The 18771-nt window shown below is 37.9% G+C and overlaps 1 protein-coding gene across 3 annotated transcripts in view; it reads left to right on the top strand.

Moving 5' to 3' along the window:
* Positions 1 to 18771, top strand: part of HIPK3 (homeodomain interacting protein kinase 3) — a 96753-nt gene that overhangs the window by 16060 nt on the left and 61922 nt on the right. For 2 of the 3 annotated variants that reach the window (XM_007468085.1, XM_007468086.1), the window contains exon 2: positions 13252 to 14344. In XM_007468085.1, the coding sequence (XP_007468147.1) occupies positions 13252 to 14344 (1093 nt within the window). Of the gene's footprint in view, positions 1 to 13249; positions 14345 to 18771 lie in introns of those variants that run through there. The other variant, XM_007468084.1, reaches the window with a different exon arrangement.

The following is an 18771-nucleotide window of genomic DNA, read 5'->3' as shown; positions in this document are numbered from 1 at the left end:
ATTTTTTTTGGCCATGCTGAGCGGCATTTGGGATCTTAGTTCCCCGACCAGGGATTGAACTCTTGTTCCCTGCAGTGGAAGTGCAGAGTCTTGACCACTGGACCACCAGGGAAGTCCTCCATTATTGTTTCTTTCCAGTTTATCCGTCACGAATTTGCCTGAGTAATCTTTCTAAAATACAAATATGATTATATTGATTTTTCTATTTAAAACCCTTCAGAGGCACCTCATAGCTCCTTACTATGGAAGACAAAGTTCTTCATGACCTTTCTTTTTAAGGTTGTCTTTCTTCTTCTTAAGGATCATCTTTTTACTCCAGCTGCCCTCTCCACTGGCTGCAAGTTATGTTCTAGAGCAGAGCTTGGCAAATTTTCTTAAATGGCTAGATGGGAAATATTTTAGGCTTTGCAAGTGGCATATGATCCCTGTTGCATGCTTTTTTTTAAACCTTTAAAAATATAAAAACCATTCTTAGCTCGTGGGCCATACAAAAATAGTCTGGGTTGGATTTGACTAACCATAATATGTGGGCCCCTCTTCTAGCCAAATAAAGCTAATGTCATATTTTTCATTAGTCTCTGCTCTTATATGTGCTATTGGTTTGTGCTATTGGACTGTCCCTCCTAAAGAGCAGGCTTCTTCCCATCATCCTTCAACATTTAGCTCAGATTAACTTCTTACTGAATACTTCAGTGCTCCTTCAGGGCATATGTTAATCATCCCCTTTACTTTGCTGCCTGTGTGCTTCACACATCCTTATGTTACTGCCCTCATTAGTGATGTAGTTATGTGTATACATGTGTTTGCCTCTTGCTAGAAGGAGCTCATTGGTGAAAAACATACTTCATTGCTAAATCTTCCTGCTCCTAAATGTCTTTACTTGATTTGAACTGAAAGAAAAATTTAAAAATTGAAAGAAAAATGGGATGAAATAGTGTATGGCTGATTGAATATGCTAATAAAATATATCTAAAATGGTTATATTTTTTTAACTTTTAAAAATACAACTAATTAAAGAGGTTATTCTGTTCTCTGGTAGATTTTTTTCTCCTTCTTTATTTAAAAATTAATGTAAATTTAGGCTATGAAAGTACAGAGAGTAGTAGTAGAACCAGTTCCTATGCAGCTGCCACCCTGGGTGCAAAATAGTTCCTCCAGTTGAAGTCCCTCCTTTTCCTTTTCTTCCTGGCATGTTTATCATTTCTATGCATGATTTTATACTTTTACCACATACTTAACTGTATCTAAAACCCCAATATCGTTTTGTCTGCTGCTGACTTTAAAATAAATGATATACATGCTGTTTTGCAACTTGTTTCTTGTTCTACATTGTTGTTTTGAGATTTATCCATGTTGATATGTATATAATTTCAGTTAATTCATTTTGATGCATGTCTTTAATTCTAACATGCACAATTTTTCCCATGTTTAACATCTTTGAAATTGTGATACATCTTAATCAGTGTCTTACTCTTATAATTGGTATTTTTTCTTTTTTTGTGGTACATAACTGTATGGTGACTGTGCTATAAGCCACAGTCATTATGTATGTTGTATGAAAAAGCCACGCTACTATATCCATCCCTTTTCTGACAATTAGATTATTTCAAAATTTTATCATTATGCTGCAGTGAACATTATTTTACCTGTTTTGTTGTACTTACGTGTGAGAGCTTCTCCAGGCAGGATATGTACCTGGGAGAAGACTTGCTAGATTATAGACCACATCCATTTTCAGCCTTGCTTTCTAAAGTGGTTGTACTTCTTTCCCTACCTAGTCTATGAGTCTCTGCTGCCCTGCTCCTCTTCAGCATTGGGTGTTGTCCTACCTTTTGTCAGCCTGATGGGTTTAAAATGGCATCTTCCTGTAGTTTTAATTAGTATTTTTCTTATTACTAATGAGGTTGAAATTTTTTTTTTAAAAGCCTTTTGGCTTGTATTTCCTTACCTGTGAATTGCCAGCTCATACCTTCTACCCATTTTTTACTGTGTTTTGCTAAACACACTATGACTTCTTTAGATCTTTTGTCAGTTATGTATGTTGCCAGTGTCTTCTCCGTATCTGTGGCTTATCTTTACTGTATCATCTGATAAATAAAAGTTTTAAGTTTTAATCAAGTCACATTTTCCAATCTCTTCCTCTTATAGTTTGTGCTTTTTGTATCTTGTTTAAAGAAAACCTTCCTTCCTTTCTATCAGAGGTTTGTGGTTTGTTAAAAATGTAACATAAATTTTAAACTGAAAGGGAAAGATTCCTCCCCCCCCTTTTATATTTATCTTCTAGAAGGAAATTCTAGCACCTCAGTTGGAGAATAATTAGAACCTGTGGGTGTGAAATTGTTTAAATGTAATGAGGGACAAATATAGCATTATAAACTTCTCATGATAAATTCACAGGTGGTCATTATAGGGTAAAAATTTGGGAAATCACTAACTGGAGACAGTTTTGTGTCTTGTGTGTGTATTTTTTTTTTTAATTAGTGAAGAACTCTCTTTTTGGATGGGGTAGGGTGAAGTGGGTAAACATACCAAAGTGAAGCAGATCTGTTCAGTCCATGCAAGATGTAAAGGAGTTATAAATGGCTTTACCTTTGTAGGCTGTACATGTTAAAGAACAAATAAGGAGTGACTAAATTTTGGATAAACTAACTTGATTATTTAAAAAATAGTATCCCAGAATTTGAATGTACAAGTGAAAATTTATGAAAGAGTTTTCCATTGGATTTAATTAACAATTCTTCCATTTCTTCCACAAAATATGATCTGTTTCTTTGATGTTGTCAGAAAAAACATTGGTAGGTTCATATGTATTTTATTATCATAAATTAAAGTTTGGGTACTAATGAAGGTATCTAGACTTTTCTTTTCCCTCAAGTAATTGAATCTTTAAACTTCAAACTTGCAACCTGAGAACGAGGCCAACCATCTGTTGTCAGGGATAAGTATGGTAAAGGTAGAATTAAAATATATGAAAACATTATTTGATAATCACAGTGGATGTAGCTATGAGACATTAAAAAAGTGAATTTGATGTAACTTTCATAGATCATTAACTCATTTATCATTTGAACAATACGTTGAAAATTAGGTCAGTTAGTAGGAATTTAAACTTCAGCCCAAATAATACAGCTTTTGGTTAAAGGTTTTCATTTGTGCTATCACCATAATTATTTCAGGAGCTGATTTTTTTGGGAAATATATACAACAAACTAATGTTAATTTAAAGTTATATTTATGAACTAATCCAAGATAAAATGGTTAAAGGGGCATTACAGTAACAAATAGTTGTGCAATTTATAGCTTTGTTCAGTCACTCTAAGTAAAAGTGTGATATTTGTTTTTAACATTCTACTCTATATTTGATGCTTTTCAGTTTTAAAACTCTTAAGAAAAATGTCCTTTTATCCCTCAATAAAATGATGACAAATTTTCAGTTGAAACAGAAATGAAATTCTGATATTGTTTGCATTGTGTTCGGTTACAAGTATCAAAAAAATGATTCTGAATGAAACTTTATTGTAATGTCTTAGTATCCTTTGAAAATATTCATGTGCCTGAAAGTATTTTAAAAATGGAAAAAATGAAGCTTTTTCTAAGTATATTCATGAAAGCAAAATCTTTAAGTCTGTGGATAAACCAAGCTGGAACAATCTATTATTTACATGAAACTAGATTATGGACAGTATTGTTACCTTGAAGATTTCCTTCTGTCTCCTTTGATCTCTTTGCTTGTCAGACCTTATGAATCCAAGACATAGTCATTTGTACAGAAATTAGAGTTGTGATAAAACTGGTGTTTTCAATATCCTATAAAAAATAAGTGAAAAGATTTGAGACTATAATCGCTTGAGGCTTTCTTTATTCATTTAACTCTGTGCTAGACTTTGTGAGGAATGCAGAAGTCGTGTAAGGACAGCATCATTTCTCTTTGGCCCACTACCTAGGTGAAGTAGGTTGACCCTGCTGTTTTGCAAAAGATTTTCTGCAGTTTTTTAAAAAAAGTAATTAATTAATTAATTAAATTTTGGCTGTGTTGGGTCTTCGTTGCTGTGCGTGGGCTTTCTGTAGTTGCAGTGAGCGGGGGCTACTCCTCCTTGCGGTGCGCGGGCTTCTCATTGTCGTGGCTTCTTATTGTGGAGCACGGGCTCTAGGAGCACAGGTTTCAGTAGTTGTGGCACGCAGGCTCAGTAGTGTGGCTTGCAGGCTCTAGAGCTCAGGCTCAGTAGTTGTGGCGCACGGGCTTAGTTGTTCCGCGGCATGTGGGATCTTCCCAGACCAGGGCTCGAACCCGTGTCCCTTACATTGGCAGGCAGATTCTTAACCACTGTGCCACCAGGGAAGCCCAAGATTTTCTGCAGTTTTGAAAGCCATTCTAAAGATGTGCAAACCTCCTTTCTTAGAATGACTAAATTACTTCATTTGCATGTGTTAATAAAAATGCTTTTGTGAAGACCACCTTCCCCAAAGTACTTTTACCGAAAAAGTTTTGCCTTTTAATACTACCTCCCCTAAAGTGCTTCACTTCTTCAAAGTTCATCATACCTGAAATGTTTCAGGAAAAAGATTGAGAGCTACTGTATTCAGATTTAGAATTTTGGGTTCTTTTGCTCTTAAGCATCTTTAAAAATATATTTGTGTGTTAAATAAGAGAAGTGTTAATTTTGAATCTATTTTACTAGGAGAGGAACTAGAATTTAGCAAGGAATATAGGGAGTTTGTGTGGTGGGAGATAATCAGAAAGAGGTGGTAGATCAAAGGAAGAGATAATATTTTGAGGACAGAATGTGAAGTACTGTGTTGATATGGGCAGGTCAGACCTTGGGGTTTAATTGAGCTGAGGGAAGGAAGGAGGATTATGAGAGGTGACTGGATCCAATAAAGACCAGAATAGGATGATGAGGACTTGGTAGTAGGTCAAGAAGCACTGGCTTGTGTGTGTGGGGTGGTGGTGTTATTGTTTTGTTTTTTAGCATGCTCACTGAGTTTTTGCAAAGTACATTTCAGTCTTTTTGTCTCATGCTAATCATAGCATGCCGAAAGGCAGTTGTAATCATTGCTGAAAGGCAATTAATGTGTATTTGTGTGATCTGACTAAAAACACATTATTCCATTAGTGAATTTAGTACCACTCTAGCTGTGTAGACATGATACCGTTACTGTTTTCACACAGGATGATTCTTTAGCTCTTAGCTTTGAAGCTGGTAGATTAAAGGTGAATTTGTACATTTTACCTGATAAAGGAGTCTCAACTTTATTTTTGTTTCCTGTTCCATTCTCCCTTTAAAGGGTGGTAATAAGTTCACTTTTGAAAGTGAACTGTACTTGTGTCTACTTATTTTAGTATAGCCTGGAAATAGAGTTGATAGGTGTGTTCAGAAAAGAAATCTTAATGCAGGGTTTTATGTAACAGAATCAGTTGTTTACCTTGATCTAGTGTAGCTGTTTGCTGATTTCCAGTTGAATGAAAATATTCCCTAAGGTAATGTTGATTGAGCTGACTTCTGTGTTTGTTGTATTGACAAGTCTTTTTTTTTTTTTAAATTGTGTAGTACTGGCTATGTATTTAATGTTTTGGTCTTTTATCCCTGTTTATTATGAGATAATCTTTTAGTGCCCTGAGCCTCTCTTTAGTTAAAGGAAACCTTTTTCCTGTGTTTTTAAAAGGGTTTTGTTTTGATTTATTTCTTCTTGTAGATCTTTAGAAATCTTCAATTCTGATCACATTTCCATATTTGTATCTTAATTTAAAACTTGATTTTTTTTAAAAAAATTATTTATTTATTTATTTTTGGCTGCATTGGGTCTTCATTGCTGCCCGTGGGCTTTCTCTAGTTGTGGCGAGCGAGGACTACTCTTCGTTGTGGTGCGCGGACTTCTCATTGCGGTGGCTTCTCTTGTTGCGGAGCGTGGGCCTTAGGCACGTGGGCTTCAGTAGTTGTGGCACGTTGGCTCAGTAGTTGTGGTGTATGGGCTCCAGAGTGCAGGCTCAGTAGTTGTGGTGCACAGACTTAGTTGCTCTGCCGCATGTGGGATCCTCCGGACCAGGGCTTGAACCCGTGTCCCCTGCATTGGCAGGCAGATTCTTAGCCACTGCGCCACCAAGGAAGTCCCTAAAACTTGATGTTTTTAGTAATTTAATAATTTCTATACTTTTCAGTGATGGTCTGAAAGAAGGGGGTTTGTTCAGTAATCACTTGGGAATGGGTTTCTGTAGAGCTTAGTCTTAAGTGTAATGTTTAATATTCATCGATAACTCAAATGAAAAAATACAAAGTTTATGTGTTATAGCTACTGATGACATCAAGCTCTAGATGTTAGTGCAGCCAGTACTGATGAAGAATTAGATTTAAAAAAATGGAGATTTGAAAACCACAATAAGATACCCCTTCATACCCATTAGGATGGCTATTGTTAAAAAAGAAGAAAGAAGAAAATAACAAGCATTGTCAGGGATGTGGAGAAATTGGAACCCTTGTGCACTACTGGTTGGAGTGTAAAATGGTGCAGCTGCTATGGAAAACAGTCTAGTGATTCCTCAAATTAAAAATGGAATTACCGGGTTTCCCTGGTGGCACAGTGGTTGAGAGTCCACCTGCCGATGCAGGGGACACGGGTTCGTGCCCTGGTCTGGGAAGATCCCACATGCCGCGGAGCGGCTAGGCCCATGAGCCATGGCCACTGAGCCTGTGCGTCCAGAGCCTGTGCTCCGCAACAGGAGAGGCCACAACGGTGAGAGGCCCGCGTACCGCAAAAAAAAATGGAATTACTGTGGTAATTCCCTGGTGGTCCAGTGGTTAGGACTCCGCACTTTCACTGCCAAGCTCACGGGTTCGATCCCTGGTTGGGGAACTAACATCCTATAACCCGTGTGGTGCGGCCTAAAACAAAACAAAACAAAAAACAAAGGAATTACCATATAATCCAGCAATTCCGCTTCTGGCTATATATACAAAAGAATTGCAAACAAGGTCTTGCAGAGATGTTTATACATCCATGTTCACAGCTGCATTAGTCACAATAGTTGAATGGTGGAAGCAACCCAAATATCTTTTGATGACTGAATGGATAAACAAAATATGGCATAAACATGCAATGGGAAATTACTTAGCATTAAAAGGGAAGGAGATTCTGACACATGCTGCAACATGGATGAACCTTGAAGACATGCTGAGTGGAATAAGCCAGTTATAAAAGGACAAATATTGTATAATTAAACTTATAGGGGGTACCTAGAGTAGTCAAATTTGTAGATACAGAGTGTAGAAAGGTGGTTGCCAGGGGCTAGTGGGAGGGGACAATGGACAGTTGTTTTAGTTTTAGTTTGCAGAGTGGGGGGGAAGTTCTGGAGGTGGATAATGGTGATGGTTGCACAACAGTGTGAATGACCTTAATGCCACTGAGCTGTGCACTTAAAAATGGTAAATTTTCTGTAATGTATGTATATTTTACCACAGTTTTTTAAGGAAAAAAAAGTTAAAAAATTGAGATTTGAACAAGTAGAAGAAGAAAGTTGAGTGAGGAGAATGCAAGGCATTATTTATCTTTAATTAAATGTATTTGTGATATCACAGGATATTTTAAAGAAGAACCTGATTACATTTAGGGCTATATATAAGTTTGGCAGAAAATGATCCAGAACTTTGATATTGGCTAATAAATTGAATATAAGATAGTCAAAGTATTTCTATCTCTGCTACCTCCCTCTGTTTTCAGAAGGCCTGATATTATGTGTAATAAGAAAGAAAAAAAAGAAGAAACCATATCTTTATGGTTAGTGGTGGTTTAGTTATCAACATTGGTTACATTGCTGTTTTGGTAATTGTAACAGGATGTGAAGAATTTGAATAGAATTCAGATGAGTCTTAAAGTTTTTTAGAGGCTTGGAAAAATAAGGCCTGTTAAAGTACCTGAGATTATTAAGCCTAAGGAATGGAAACTTAACGGTTGCTGTAACAGGAGTCTTTTTTATTATTATTTTTTTAAATTAAATTAAATTAAATTTAATTTAATTTTTTTTTGCTGTACGCGGGCCTCTCACTGTTGTGGCCTCTCCCGTTGCAGAGCACAGGCTCCGGACGCGCAGGCTCTGCGGCCATGGCTCACGGGCCCAGCTGCTCCGCGGCATGTGGGATCTTCCCGGACCGGGGCACAAACCCGCGTCCCCTGCATCGGCAGGCGGACTCTCAACCACTGCGCTACCAGGGAAGCCCTTTTTTTTTAAAATAAATTTTATTTATTTATTTATTTATTTTTGGCTGCATTGGGTCTTCATTGCTGTGCATGGGCTTTCTCTAGTTGAGACGAGCGGGGGTTACTCTTCGCTGCGGTGCGCAGGCTTCTTATTGCGGTGGCTTCTTTTGTTGCGGAGCGTGGGCACTGTGAGCCTGGGCTTATGTAATTGCAGCACACGGGCTGAGTAGTTGTGGCTCATCAAGGGCTTAGTTGTTCCACGGCATATGGGATCTTCCCAGACCAGGGCTCGAACCCTTGTCCCCTGAATTGGCAGGCGGATTCTTAACCACTGTGCCACCAGGGAAGTCCCTAACAGGAGTCTTGACTGTCCTTGGAGTGATTTTATAGGCAGTTCCAGCTCACAAAAGGGTGGTATTTCAAAACTTCATTTCTTAGTCAGTTGGTAAGAACAAATGATAAAGTCATGAAATATAACTGCAGAGGTATAACAGTATATATTGCAATGAAAAATAATAGGAAATATGTAGTATTGTACTGAATCAGTGTTTTGGACTCTGGACTTAGCAGCTTCTTGGAGTACTAACTATACTCTGTAAAATCCATAAACACCAAGTATAAGATACTCAGGTCATGAGTTAATCTGATGGAGGGTGGGAGAAGGGAAAGACTTAATACCTGTGGAGTCACAGTAGTCAAGTTAATTAGTAATTTAGAGTTCTTTTCTTATGGTCTGTTATAACAACTATCTCCAGCATTACCCCCTCACCCACTTCTTCTTATGTGCTATGTAAATTATGTGACATTCCAACCCCGTGTTTATTTTCTAAAGTTTTCTTTGAGATTGGTCCCACAGAGTACGGTGGTTGGTGAGGGGTAATTACTTTTTCTAAGCTTCCTTTAGTTGGCCCTGGTTAGAACCTTTGGGCTGTTTGCCTTCCAGCTTGGTATGTTGGAAAAGAAAAGGTAGGGACAGCTGGATTCAGAAATTGCAGTAGTTTTTTTTTTTTTTTTAAATGTATTTATTTATTATTTATTTATGTCTGTGTTGGGTCTTCATTTCTGTGCATGGGCTTTCTCTAGTTGTGGCAAGCGAGGGCCACTCTTCATCGCGGCGCGCAGGCCTGTCACTATCACGGCCTCTGTTGTGGAGCACAGGCTCCAGATGTGCAGGCTCAGTAATTGTGGCTCACGGGCCCAGTTGCTCCGTGGCATGTGGGGTCTTCCCAGACTAGGGCTCGAACCCGTGTCCCCTGCATTGGCAGGCAGATTCTGAACCACTGCGCCACCAGGGAAGCCCCAAGAAATTGCAGTAGTTTTTTTTAAAAAAAATCTCTAGGTCAATTACTTGGATCTCAGCTGTTGTTCACATAACACCTTTATTTAACATGGCATGGATTGGCCTAGCGTGGTATGCATTTTATTCCCTAGGACTTCATCCTGATTTTTCAGACTTGAGGGCCCTGAAGTGGTAGGACTTGAATTTGCCTAGGGTTTCGTACAGATGAGATCATTGGTTCTCAGTAGTGTGAATAGTTAGTGTGAATCTGTCAATAAATGGCCTTGGGAACTTGTATACATATAGATACCTGAACCTCACCACAGATTTACTGAATCAGAATTTTTCTGGAGTTTTAAATATATGTTTACTTAAGTTTTTGTTTTTAAACATTTTTTTAAAATTATTTATTTATTTATTTTGTCTGTGCAGGGTCTTAGTGTGGCACGCAGGATCTTTGTTGTGGCATGTTTAGTTGCGGTATGTGGGATCTTGAGTACGGCATGCAGACTTCTTAGTTGCGGCATGTGGACTCTTAGTTGCAGCATGCGAACTCTTAGTTGCGCCATGTGTGTGGGATCTAGTTCCCTAATCAGGGATTGAACCCGGGCCCCTGCATTAGGAGTGTGGAGTCTTACCCACTGGACCACCAGGGAAGTCCCTTACTTAACTTTTTATTAAGGAAAAATGTATACATATTCAAAAGTAGATAGGATAGTATAATGAACCCCTTTTTATTCACTATCAAGCTCCTATGATGAATAATTTATGGCTAATTTCATTTTATCTATATCCCCATCCACTTTATCTGTTATTTTGAAGCATATCCCAGATATATTATTTCATCTTGAAATTGTTTCATCTGTATGTTTTAATAGGTTTTCCAGATGATTAAAAAACTTTTTTCAACAGGTAATACAGGTACATAGTAAAAAAAATAAGGTGGTAAGAAGGACATACAGTGTAAAGTCAATCTTTCTCATTGCCCCCAGTATTCTTGTTATTCTTCTCTAAGGCGGAGAAACCTACAGCTTCTTTATGTATGTACACATATTAATGTATGTGCAAAAATATTGATAATATAATTCCCCTTATTAAACACGTGGTAATATCTGTTGTAAAGTACACATTTTTCTGAATTTTGCCTTTTTCATGTAACAATATTATCTTGGGAATCAGGTTATAGCAGCGTAAAAAGATTGTTTTCATTTTTTTTTTTTAAGACTCTGGTTGGTCTGTGTATCAAAGTGTATCTAACTGACGCCTTTTGGGTGGATGCTTAGGTTGTTTCCAGTGTTGTGTTTCTTTACAAACAGTGCTGCATGACTATCTTGTACTGTATCTGAGTTACCTGATTCTTGATCAGAGAACATACCCATTTGCAATTTTGTTAGGTATTGCCAAATTTCTTTCCCACCATCTATGTATGGTATGTAGGGTTCTCCAGGCTCACCAGTTCCATTTTTAAAATGATTTTCATGTGTCTTCTGTTTATGTTCATGTTCTTCTTTAAATCTCTCAGTATATTTATAAGAGCTGTTTTAGAAACTCTTGTTTGTGAGTTTCATCATCTGTCATTGTGTCTGTTTCTATGGGTGTGGGTCACAGAAGTGCTTTGAAATAAGGAGAATCATGATAATGTTAAGTTGTTGAAGATGAGGTTGGGGAGCTTCACAGTGTTAAGTTAGTTAGAGAGTGAGCTTGATATGTTTAGAAGGAGTTTTTGATGTGGCTTTGCCTCATTAAAAAGATGATAATTGGTGAAGTTTTGAAACCTCCCCTGAGTAAAAGTATAGAATAGATGCCAACAAGATTTTAAGAAAATGGATGAAAAGGTTTGGAACTCCAGGATTTCAATTTATGATTTTCTCTTACACATTGAACAACAAATCTTAATTTGTGTAATAAGGTTTTGTAGCTGATTTCTTGCTACAGCCAGGTCAACTTAGGAAAGTGGTAGGTTGTAACAAGAATGGTTTATGAAGTTGAAGGAGGCATAAATTTATGCCTTTTACCTGAAGGGGCATTGTATTTTCCTGCTCTTTTTACTACACCCTAGCTGTGTGACTTTGAACCAATTACCTAGTCCCTCTGAGCTTTAGTTTCCTTAACAGCAAGTTGGTACTAAATAAAATACTGCAAATAAAGCATTTGTTAAACTGTTGCATAGTAGGTGGTAGCTCTTATTATTTTAAATATTATATATATTACATATAGTGATGGCAATCTGTTGTTTTTGAGTTAAAGAATTGATGTTTGATTTGTTAAAATGGTAGGAAACTGCCCAGAATATGATACAGATTTTTAAATGGTGGAGAACAGAAACATTTTGAAGTTAATTCAACCAACCAACATTTATTGAAAACCAACTCTATATTATGAGCACTTTGTTTCAGATCTAGTGTGAAAGACTGTTGTATGTGCTGACAGTTACAGTGTAATGTCAGGCATGTCATATCATGAATGTTAATTAGAGGAATATGTGAGCTTCTACGAGAGCACTGAATGCCCAGTTCTGCCTGGGGGGTGAGTGTGGGTGTTCCAGGCAAGGCTTCATCAAGAAGCCTATATTGTACAATGGAATATTACTCAGCCATTAAAAAGAATGAAATAATGCCATTTGCAGCAACATAGATGGACCTGAAAATTGTCATACTGAGTGAAGTAAGTCAGAAAGAGAAAGAAATATCATAAGATATTGCTTGCATGTGGAATCTTAAAAAAAAAAAAAAGATGAACTTATTTACAAAACAGAAACAGACTCACAGACTTAGAGAATGAACTTATGATTACCAGGGGGGAATGGATAGTTAGGGAGTTTGGGATTGACATGTATAAACTGCTATATTTAAAACGGATAACCAACAAGGACCTACTGTATAGCACAGGGAACACTGCTCAATATTATGTAACAGCATAAATAGGAAAAGAATTTGAAAAAGAATAGATACATGTATAACTGAATCACTTTGCTGTAAACCTAAAACTAACATAACATTGTTAATCAACTATACTCCAATATAAAATAGAAAGTCTTAAAAAAAAAAAAAAAGGTATTGTCTCAGGAATTCCTTGGCGGTCCAGTGGTTAGGATTCAGTGCTTTCACTGCTGAGGGCCTGGGTTCAATCCCTAGTTGGAGGACTAAGATCCCACAAGCCAGAAAAAGAAAAAAAATGTATCACTTTGATTTGAATGTAAAGGAGCTTGCTACAAGGGTGGATGTGGAAAATGACGTTAAGTAAAGAGGACATTGTGAAAACGAACTCTATCTGGCTTATATACTTATTTTTACAATTGATTTTTTTTTTTTTTCTCCCTGAGGCAGTTCTGGAGCTTTAGGTTTATGGAATGTAACTACATTTATGTAATATATATTTTCAGTTTTGGTCATTGGTTCATAAATGATATATTGGTAATAGAATGTTTTACTTTTGCCAGATGTGTACAGTTTAAGGATCTGTACCTTTTCTTTTGGAGGGAAAATGGTTGGTACAGTTCTTAGGGCATATCTTGGCCATTGTAGCTTAGCAGTAAATATTTATTGATTAAATGAATGCACTCAGCTGTTTAGTCCCAACCTTTCATGCAATACACAAAATATCTGAAGTACTAAGTAACTAAAATGGAGCATTGAAAATGTTTTTCTCCTCCAAGGGGAAAAAAATCTATATGGAATTTAACTATTTTTATAAATTATGGACTTGATCCTTAAATGTTTTCTTCATGAGATTTAAAAAATTAAAATTTTGTAGCTAACATGGCCGTTTTTTTCCTTTTGCAGGTATGGCCTCACAAGTCTTGGTCTACCCACCGTATATTTATCAAACTCAGTCAAGTGCCTTTTGTAGTGTGAAGAAACTCAAAGTAGAGCCAAGCAGTTGTGTATTCCAGGAAAGAAACTATCCACGGACCTATGTGAATGGTAGAAACGTTGGAAATTCTCATCCTCCCACGAAGGGTAGTGCTTTTCAGACAAAGATACCATTTAACAGACCTCGAGGACACAACCTTTCATTGCAGACAAGTGCTGTTGTAAAAAGCACTGCGGGTGCTACAAAGGTTATAGCAGCTCAGACGCAGCAAACTCAAGTGGAGGCACCTCAGATTGGGGCGTGGCGACACAGGTTGAATTTCCTAGAAGGCCCCCAGCGATGTGGATTGAAGCGCAAGAGTGAGGAGTTGGATAATCATAGCGCAATGCAGATTGTGGATGAGTTGTCCATACTTCCTGCAATGTTGCAAACCAACATGGGAAATCCAGTGACAGTTGTGACAGCTACCACAGGAACAAAACAGAATTGTACCACTGGAGAAGGTGACTATCAGTTAGTACAGCATGAAGTCTTATGCTCCATGAAAAATACTTATGAAGTCCTTGATTTCCTTGGTCGAGGCACTTTTGGCCAGGTAGTCAAATGCTGGAAAAGAGGGACAAATGAAATTGTAGCAATCAAAATTTTGAAGAACCACCCTTCTTATGCACGTCAAGGTCAGATAGAAGTGAGCATATTAGCAAGGCTCAGTACTGAAAATGCTGATGAATATAACTTTGTACGAGCTTATGAATGCTTTCAGCACCGTAACCATACTTGTTTAGTCTTTGAGATGCTGGAACAAAACTTGTATGACTTTCTGAAACAAAATAAGTTCAGTCCTCTGCCACTAAAAGTAATTCGACCCATTCTTCAGCAAGTGGCCACTGCACTGAAAAAATTGAAAAGTCTTGGTTTAATTCACGCAGACCTCAAACCAGAGAATATTATGTTGGTGGATCCTGTTCGACAGCCATACAGGGTTAAAGTAATAGACTTTGGGTCTGCCAGTCACGTATCAAAGACTGTTTGTTCAACATATCTGCAATCTCGGTACTACAGGTAGGTGACAACTATTTTTTGGTTATTTGATAAATGTTGAATTTTTGCTGAATGAAATAATTTTGTGTGTGTATGTGGTGAAAAAGACTGCTTAGGATAAATAGAGATCAAGTTCAGTTTAGGCTTGAGGTTTTAAAAATCTAGGCATACATAAAAAGGAACGAAATTGAGTTATTTGTGGTGAGGTGGATGGACCTAGAGACCATCATACAGAGTAAAGTAAGTCAGAAAGAGAAAAACAAATACCGTATGCTAACATATATATATGGAATCTAAAAAAAACAGAAGGTTCTGAAGAACCTGGGGGCAAGACATGAATAAAGACACAGATGTAGAGAATGGACTTGAAGACACAGGTGGGGAAGGGGAAGCTGGGATGAAGTGAGAGAGTGGCATGGACATATATACACTACCAGATGTAAAATAGATAGCTAGTGGGAAGCAGCCGCATAGCACAGGGAGATCAGCTCGTGACCACCTAGAGGGGTGGGATAGGGAGGGTGGGAGGGAGACGCAAGAGGGAGGGTATATGGGGATATATGTATATGTATAGCTGATTCACTTTGTTGTACAGTAAAAACTAACACCACATTATGAAGCAATTATACTCCAAAAACGATGTAAAGAAAACCCCAAAAAACACAAGAGAAGGCAGGAAAAGAAACAAAGGACAGAGGGAACAAGTGAACTCATATTAAAAAGAAAAAAATTTAGGCATAAAATCTGCTCAAGCAGAATAGAAATTGCTACTGCAAAGTTCTGTGCTAAAGACATTGGTTATTTTTATTGTTAATAGAGGACCTGAAGGAATAATAGGTGATCAGTGATGATTAAACAGAAGTCTAAATATTGAGAAAGGGTTTATAGTAATTTTTGTACATATCTTTGGGCATTTTTCAGCACTTGAGAGAGCTAGCTTTTTAATGACACATCTGATGTAACTGAACATTTAGAAAAGTTATAAAAATTCAGATTAGTGATTTTAAGATTTAAACACACTTCCACTGCTGCCACAAATGTTCAGGCCACTTTTTCATAACAGGTTTTATTATGGTCTTTCCATATATGCTTTAGGTAAATGTTGTTTTGGTGTTGGTGCTATGGGTGGAATTTGAAGAAGAAAATAATTTCTGTGTACTACAGCCTGGACTACAATAGATGGTCTTGAGGGTAGCTAATGATTACTATGATTCAAAATATTGTCTTTAGTTTGTAAATGTTTTTGAATTCAGAGTATTTTTTTTTTAAATTTATTTTTGGCTGAGTTGGGTCTTCGTTGCTGTGCGCGGGCTTTCTCTAGTTGCGATGAGTGGGGGCTACTCTTCACTGCAGTGCGTGAGCTTCCCATTGCGGTGGCTTCTCTCGTTGCGGAGCATGGGCTCTAGGCATGCGCGCTCAGCAGTTGTGGCTCACGGGCTCTAGAGTGCAGTCTCAGTAGTTGTGGCGCACGGGCTTAGTTGCTCGGCAGCATGTGGGATCTTCCCGGACCAGGGCTGGAACCTGTGTCCCCTGCATTGGCAGGCGGATTCTTAACCACTGCACCACCAGGGAAGTCCCTGAATTCATAGTCTTATAATTTTGGGAAATTCTTTTCATTTCAGCCTAAATGAGTTTATGGTCTTGGTGTATTCTGGAGCCCCACGAGCCCCAGCACAGTGGGCAGATATAGGATCTGCCAATATTGGCCATTATTAATAAGTTAGTAAATACATGAACATATGCAGTTTATTGTTGGAAATTGTTAGAACATGAGGATTATATATTTAGGCCCAACACGGGGTATTTTCTGGTATTGCATCTGCCTTTGTACTATACCTGTCACCCTGATTAGCTTCTTGCAAATATATGCCTTAGTACCCAGGACAAGATAAAGCAGAAATTAGCTACTGCAAAAATCAGCTCCAAACATATGTTCTACCATTAATAGTTTATCAGAAGGAAACCCACATTTATGTCACTTGGTGATAATTGTTTACTAAAATATATGTTAGAAATTAGGAATATAGCCTAATTTACCCTTTATATTCCTGATGTTATAATTTTTAGTATTAGAGTGCTAGATACTGTTCTTAAAACCTTTTATTTATTTTTTATTTAAAAAATTTTATTAAAAAATTTGTTTTTAATTTATTTTTATTTTTTGGCTGTGTTGGGTCTTTGTTGCTGTGCGCAGGCTTTTCTCTAGTTGAGGTGAGCGGGGGCTGCTCTTCGCTGCGGTGTGTGGGCTTCTCATTGAGGTGGCTTCTCTTGTTGCAGAGCGTGGACTCTAGGCACGCGGGCTTTAGTAGTTGGCAGCACATGAGCTCAGTAGTTGCGTATGCGTGCCCTAGAGTGCGTGGGTTTCAGTAGTTGTGCCGTGTGGGCTCAGTAGTTGTGGCTCTTGGGCTCTAGAGCACAGGCTCAGTAGTTGTGCCACATGGGCTTAGTTGCTCGCAGCATGTGGGGTCTTCCCGGACCAGGGATTGAACCCGTGTTCCCTGCATTGGCAGGCGGATTGTTAACCACTGCGCCACCAGAGAAGTCCCTTAAAACCCTTTAGATGGTTTAAAAGGTATTGTAGTGTGGCACTGTAGTGAGTCTTAATTGACATCTCCTGTAATTAGATTTATTTGATCCTCTGTGCTCTTGACAATTTTTTTTTCAACTTAATGTAACACAAGATTAGCTTTTAGTTAATATTTTTCTGGAAAAGTTACTTTAGTATCTGATTTAACAGCATGAGAGGAATGGCGTTGTTTCCCTCTTGCCTTTGTATTCTGTGGATTCTGTCTTAGGAGCTTTTAGAAGTCAGCTAGCATATTATATAAACCCCCAGGCTCCAGCTGCTTGGGCTCTATTTTTAGTTCACTTGTTAGTAAATGACTTCATTATATTTGGGTCCTGCATTATTCGGCATATCAGATTTAGTTATGTGTGATACCTAGACTCCTTTTCTTTATTTGAAATCTTTTGGATGAGAGTAAAAAAGAGCTTTATTTTTTATACTTGAGATGATCTGTTTATTAAATGTTTCAAGAGAGTAAAGGAAATCCTTTAAAAAGCAGTCTAAGACACTAAATATTTTATGATATTGGTTTTTAGCATTAGGTCTTTGCACAGATATTAGCCTCTTTTGGGAATAGAAAAATAAGCTATGAATAATTGCTAAGTACAACTAGTAGTTTCTAATTTGTTTTTATACATACATTTCAAGTAAATAATTTACCTGAATTTCAGAAGCTATACAGTTGCTAAATTACAGGTTCTGTGTTTAGATAAAAAAAAAAAATGAGCCTCTTATTTGTAAAAACAGTATCCAAGAAACACAGTATCCAAGAATTATCTTGGATAATTATCTTGGAATTATCTTGGATAATAAAAATTAAAAAATGGAGTTTATGTCAGTTGGATGAAGAGTTAGAAGAGTTTGTAAATATTATGGTAGATTGGTGAAAATGTAATATAGCCCTTAATCAGCTAGTTTTTTTTTTTAAATTATTTTATTTCATTTATTTTTGGCTGCATTGGGTCTTTGTTGCTGTGCACGGACTTTCTCTAGTTGTGGCGAGCGGGGGCTACTCTTCGTTGCAGTATGCAGGCTTCTCATTGCAGTGGCTTCTCTTGTTGTGGAGCATGGGCTCTAGGTGCACGGGCTTCAGTAGTTGTGCCATGTGGGCTCAGTAGTTGTGGCTCGTGGGCTCTAGAGCGCAGGCTCAGTAGTTGTGGCACACGGGCTTAGTTGCTCCTCGGCATGTGGGATCTTCCCGGACCAGGGCTTGAACCCATGTCCCCTGCATCGGCAGAAGGATTCTTAACCACTGCGCCACCAGGGAAGTCGTCAGCTAGTGTTTTAATGTCTAGTATAATTTTGCATAAAAAAAGCAGGTAATCATTATTTTTCAGTATTTGTGCTTTTTATTTGGAGCTTTGTCAATTCTGCCTTAGTTTTTTTTTTTTTAATATTTATTTGTTTATTTATTTAAGGCTGCATTGGGTCTTTTTTTGAATTTTATTTAATTTTTTTATACAGCAGGTTCTTATTAGTTATCCATTTTATACATATTAGTGTATATGTGTCAATCCCAATCTCCCAATTCATCACACTGCATTGGGTCTTAGTTGCAGCATGCGGGATCTTTCGTTGCAGTGCACGGGCTTCTCTCTAATTGTGGTGCGTGGGCTCAGTAGTTGCAGCGTGCAGGCTCCAGAGTGTGCAGGCTCAGTATTTGCAGTGCATGGGCTTTCTAGTTGTGGCATGCAGGCTCCAGGGCGTGTGGGCTCTGTAGTTGTGGCGCAGGGGCTCAGTAGTTGCAGTGCGGGCTTAGTTGCCCCACGCGGGCTTAGTTGCCCCATGGCATGTGGGATCTTAGTTCCCTGACCAGGGATCGAACCCAGTCCCGTGCATTGGAAGGCAGATTCTCAACCACTGGACCACCAGGGAAGTCCCT

The sequence above is a fragment of the Lipotes vexillifer genome, unplaced genomic scaffold (genome assembly GCF_000442215.2).
Source record: "Lipotes vexillifer unplaced genomic scaffold, Lipotes_vexillifer_v1.1 scaffold451, whole genome shotgun sequence".
Taxonomy (NCBI): domain Eukaryota; kingdom Metazoa; phylum Chordata; class Mammalia; order Artiodactyla; family Lipotidae; genus Lipotes; species Lipotes vexillifer.
The sequence above is the reverse complement of the archived record's forward strand: the minus strand, read 5'-3'. Positions and strand labels throughout refer to the sequence as shown.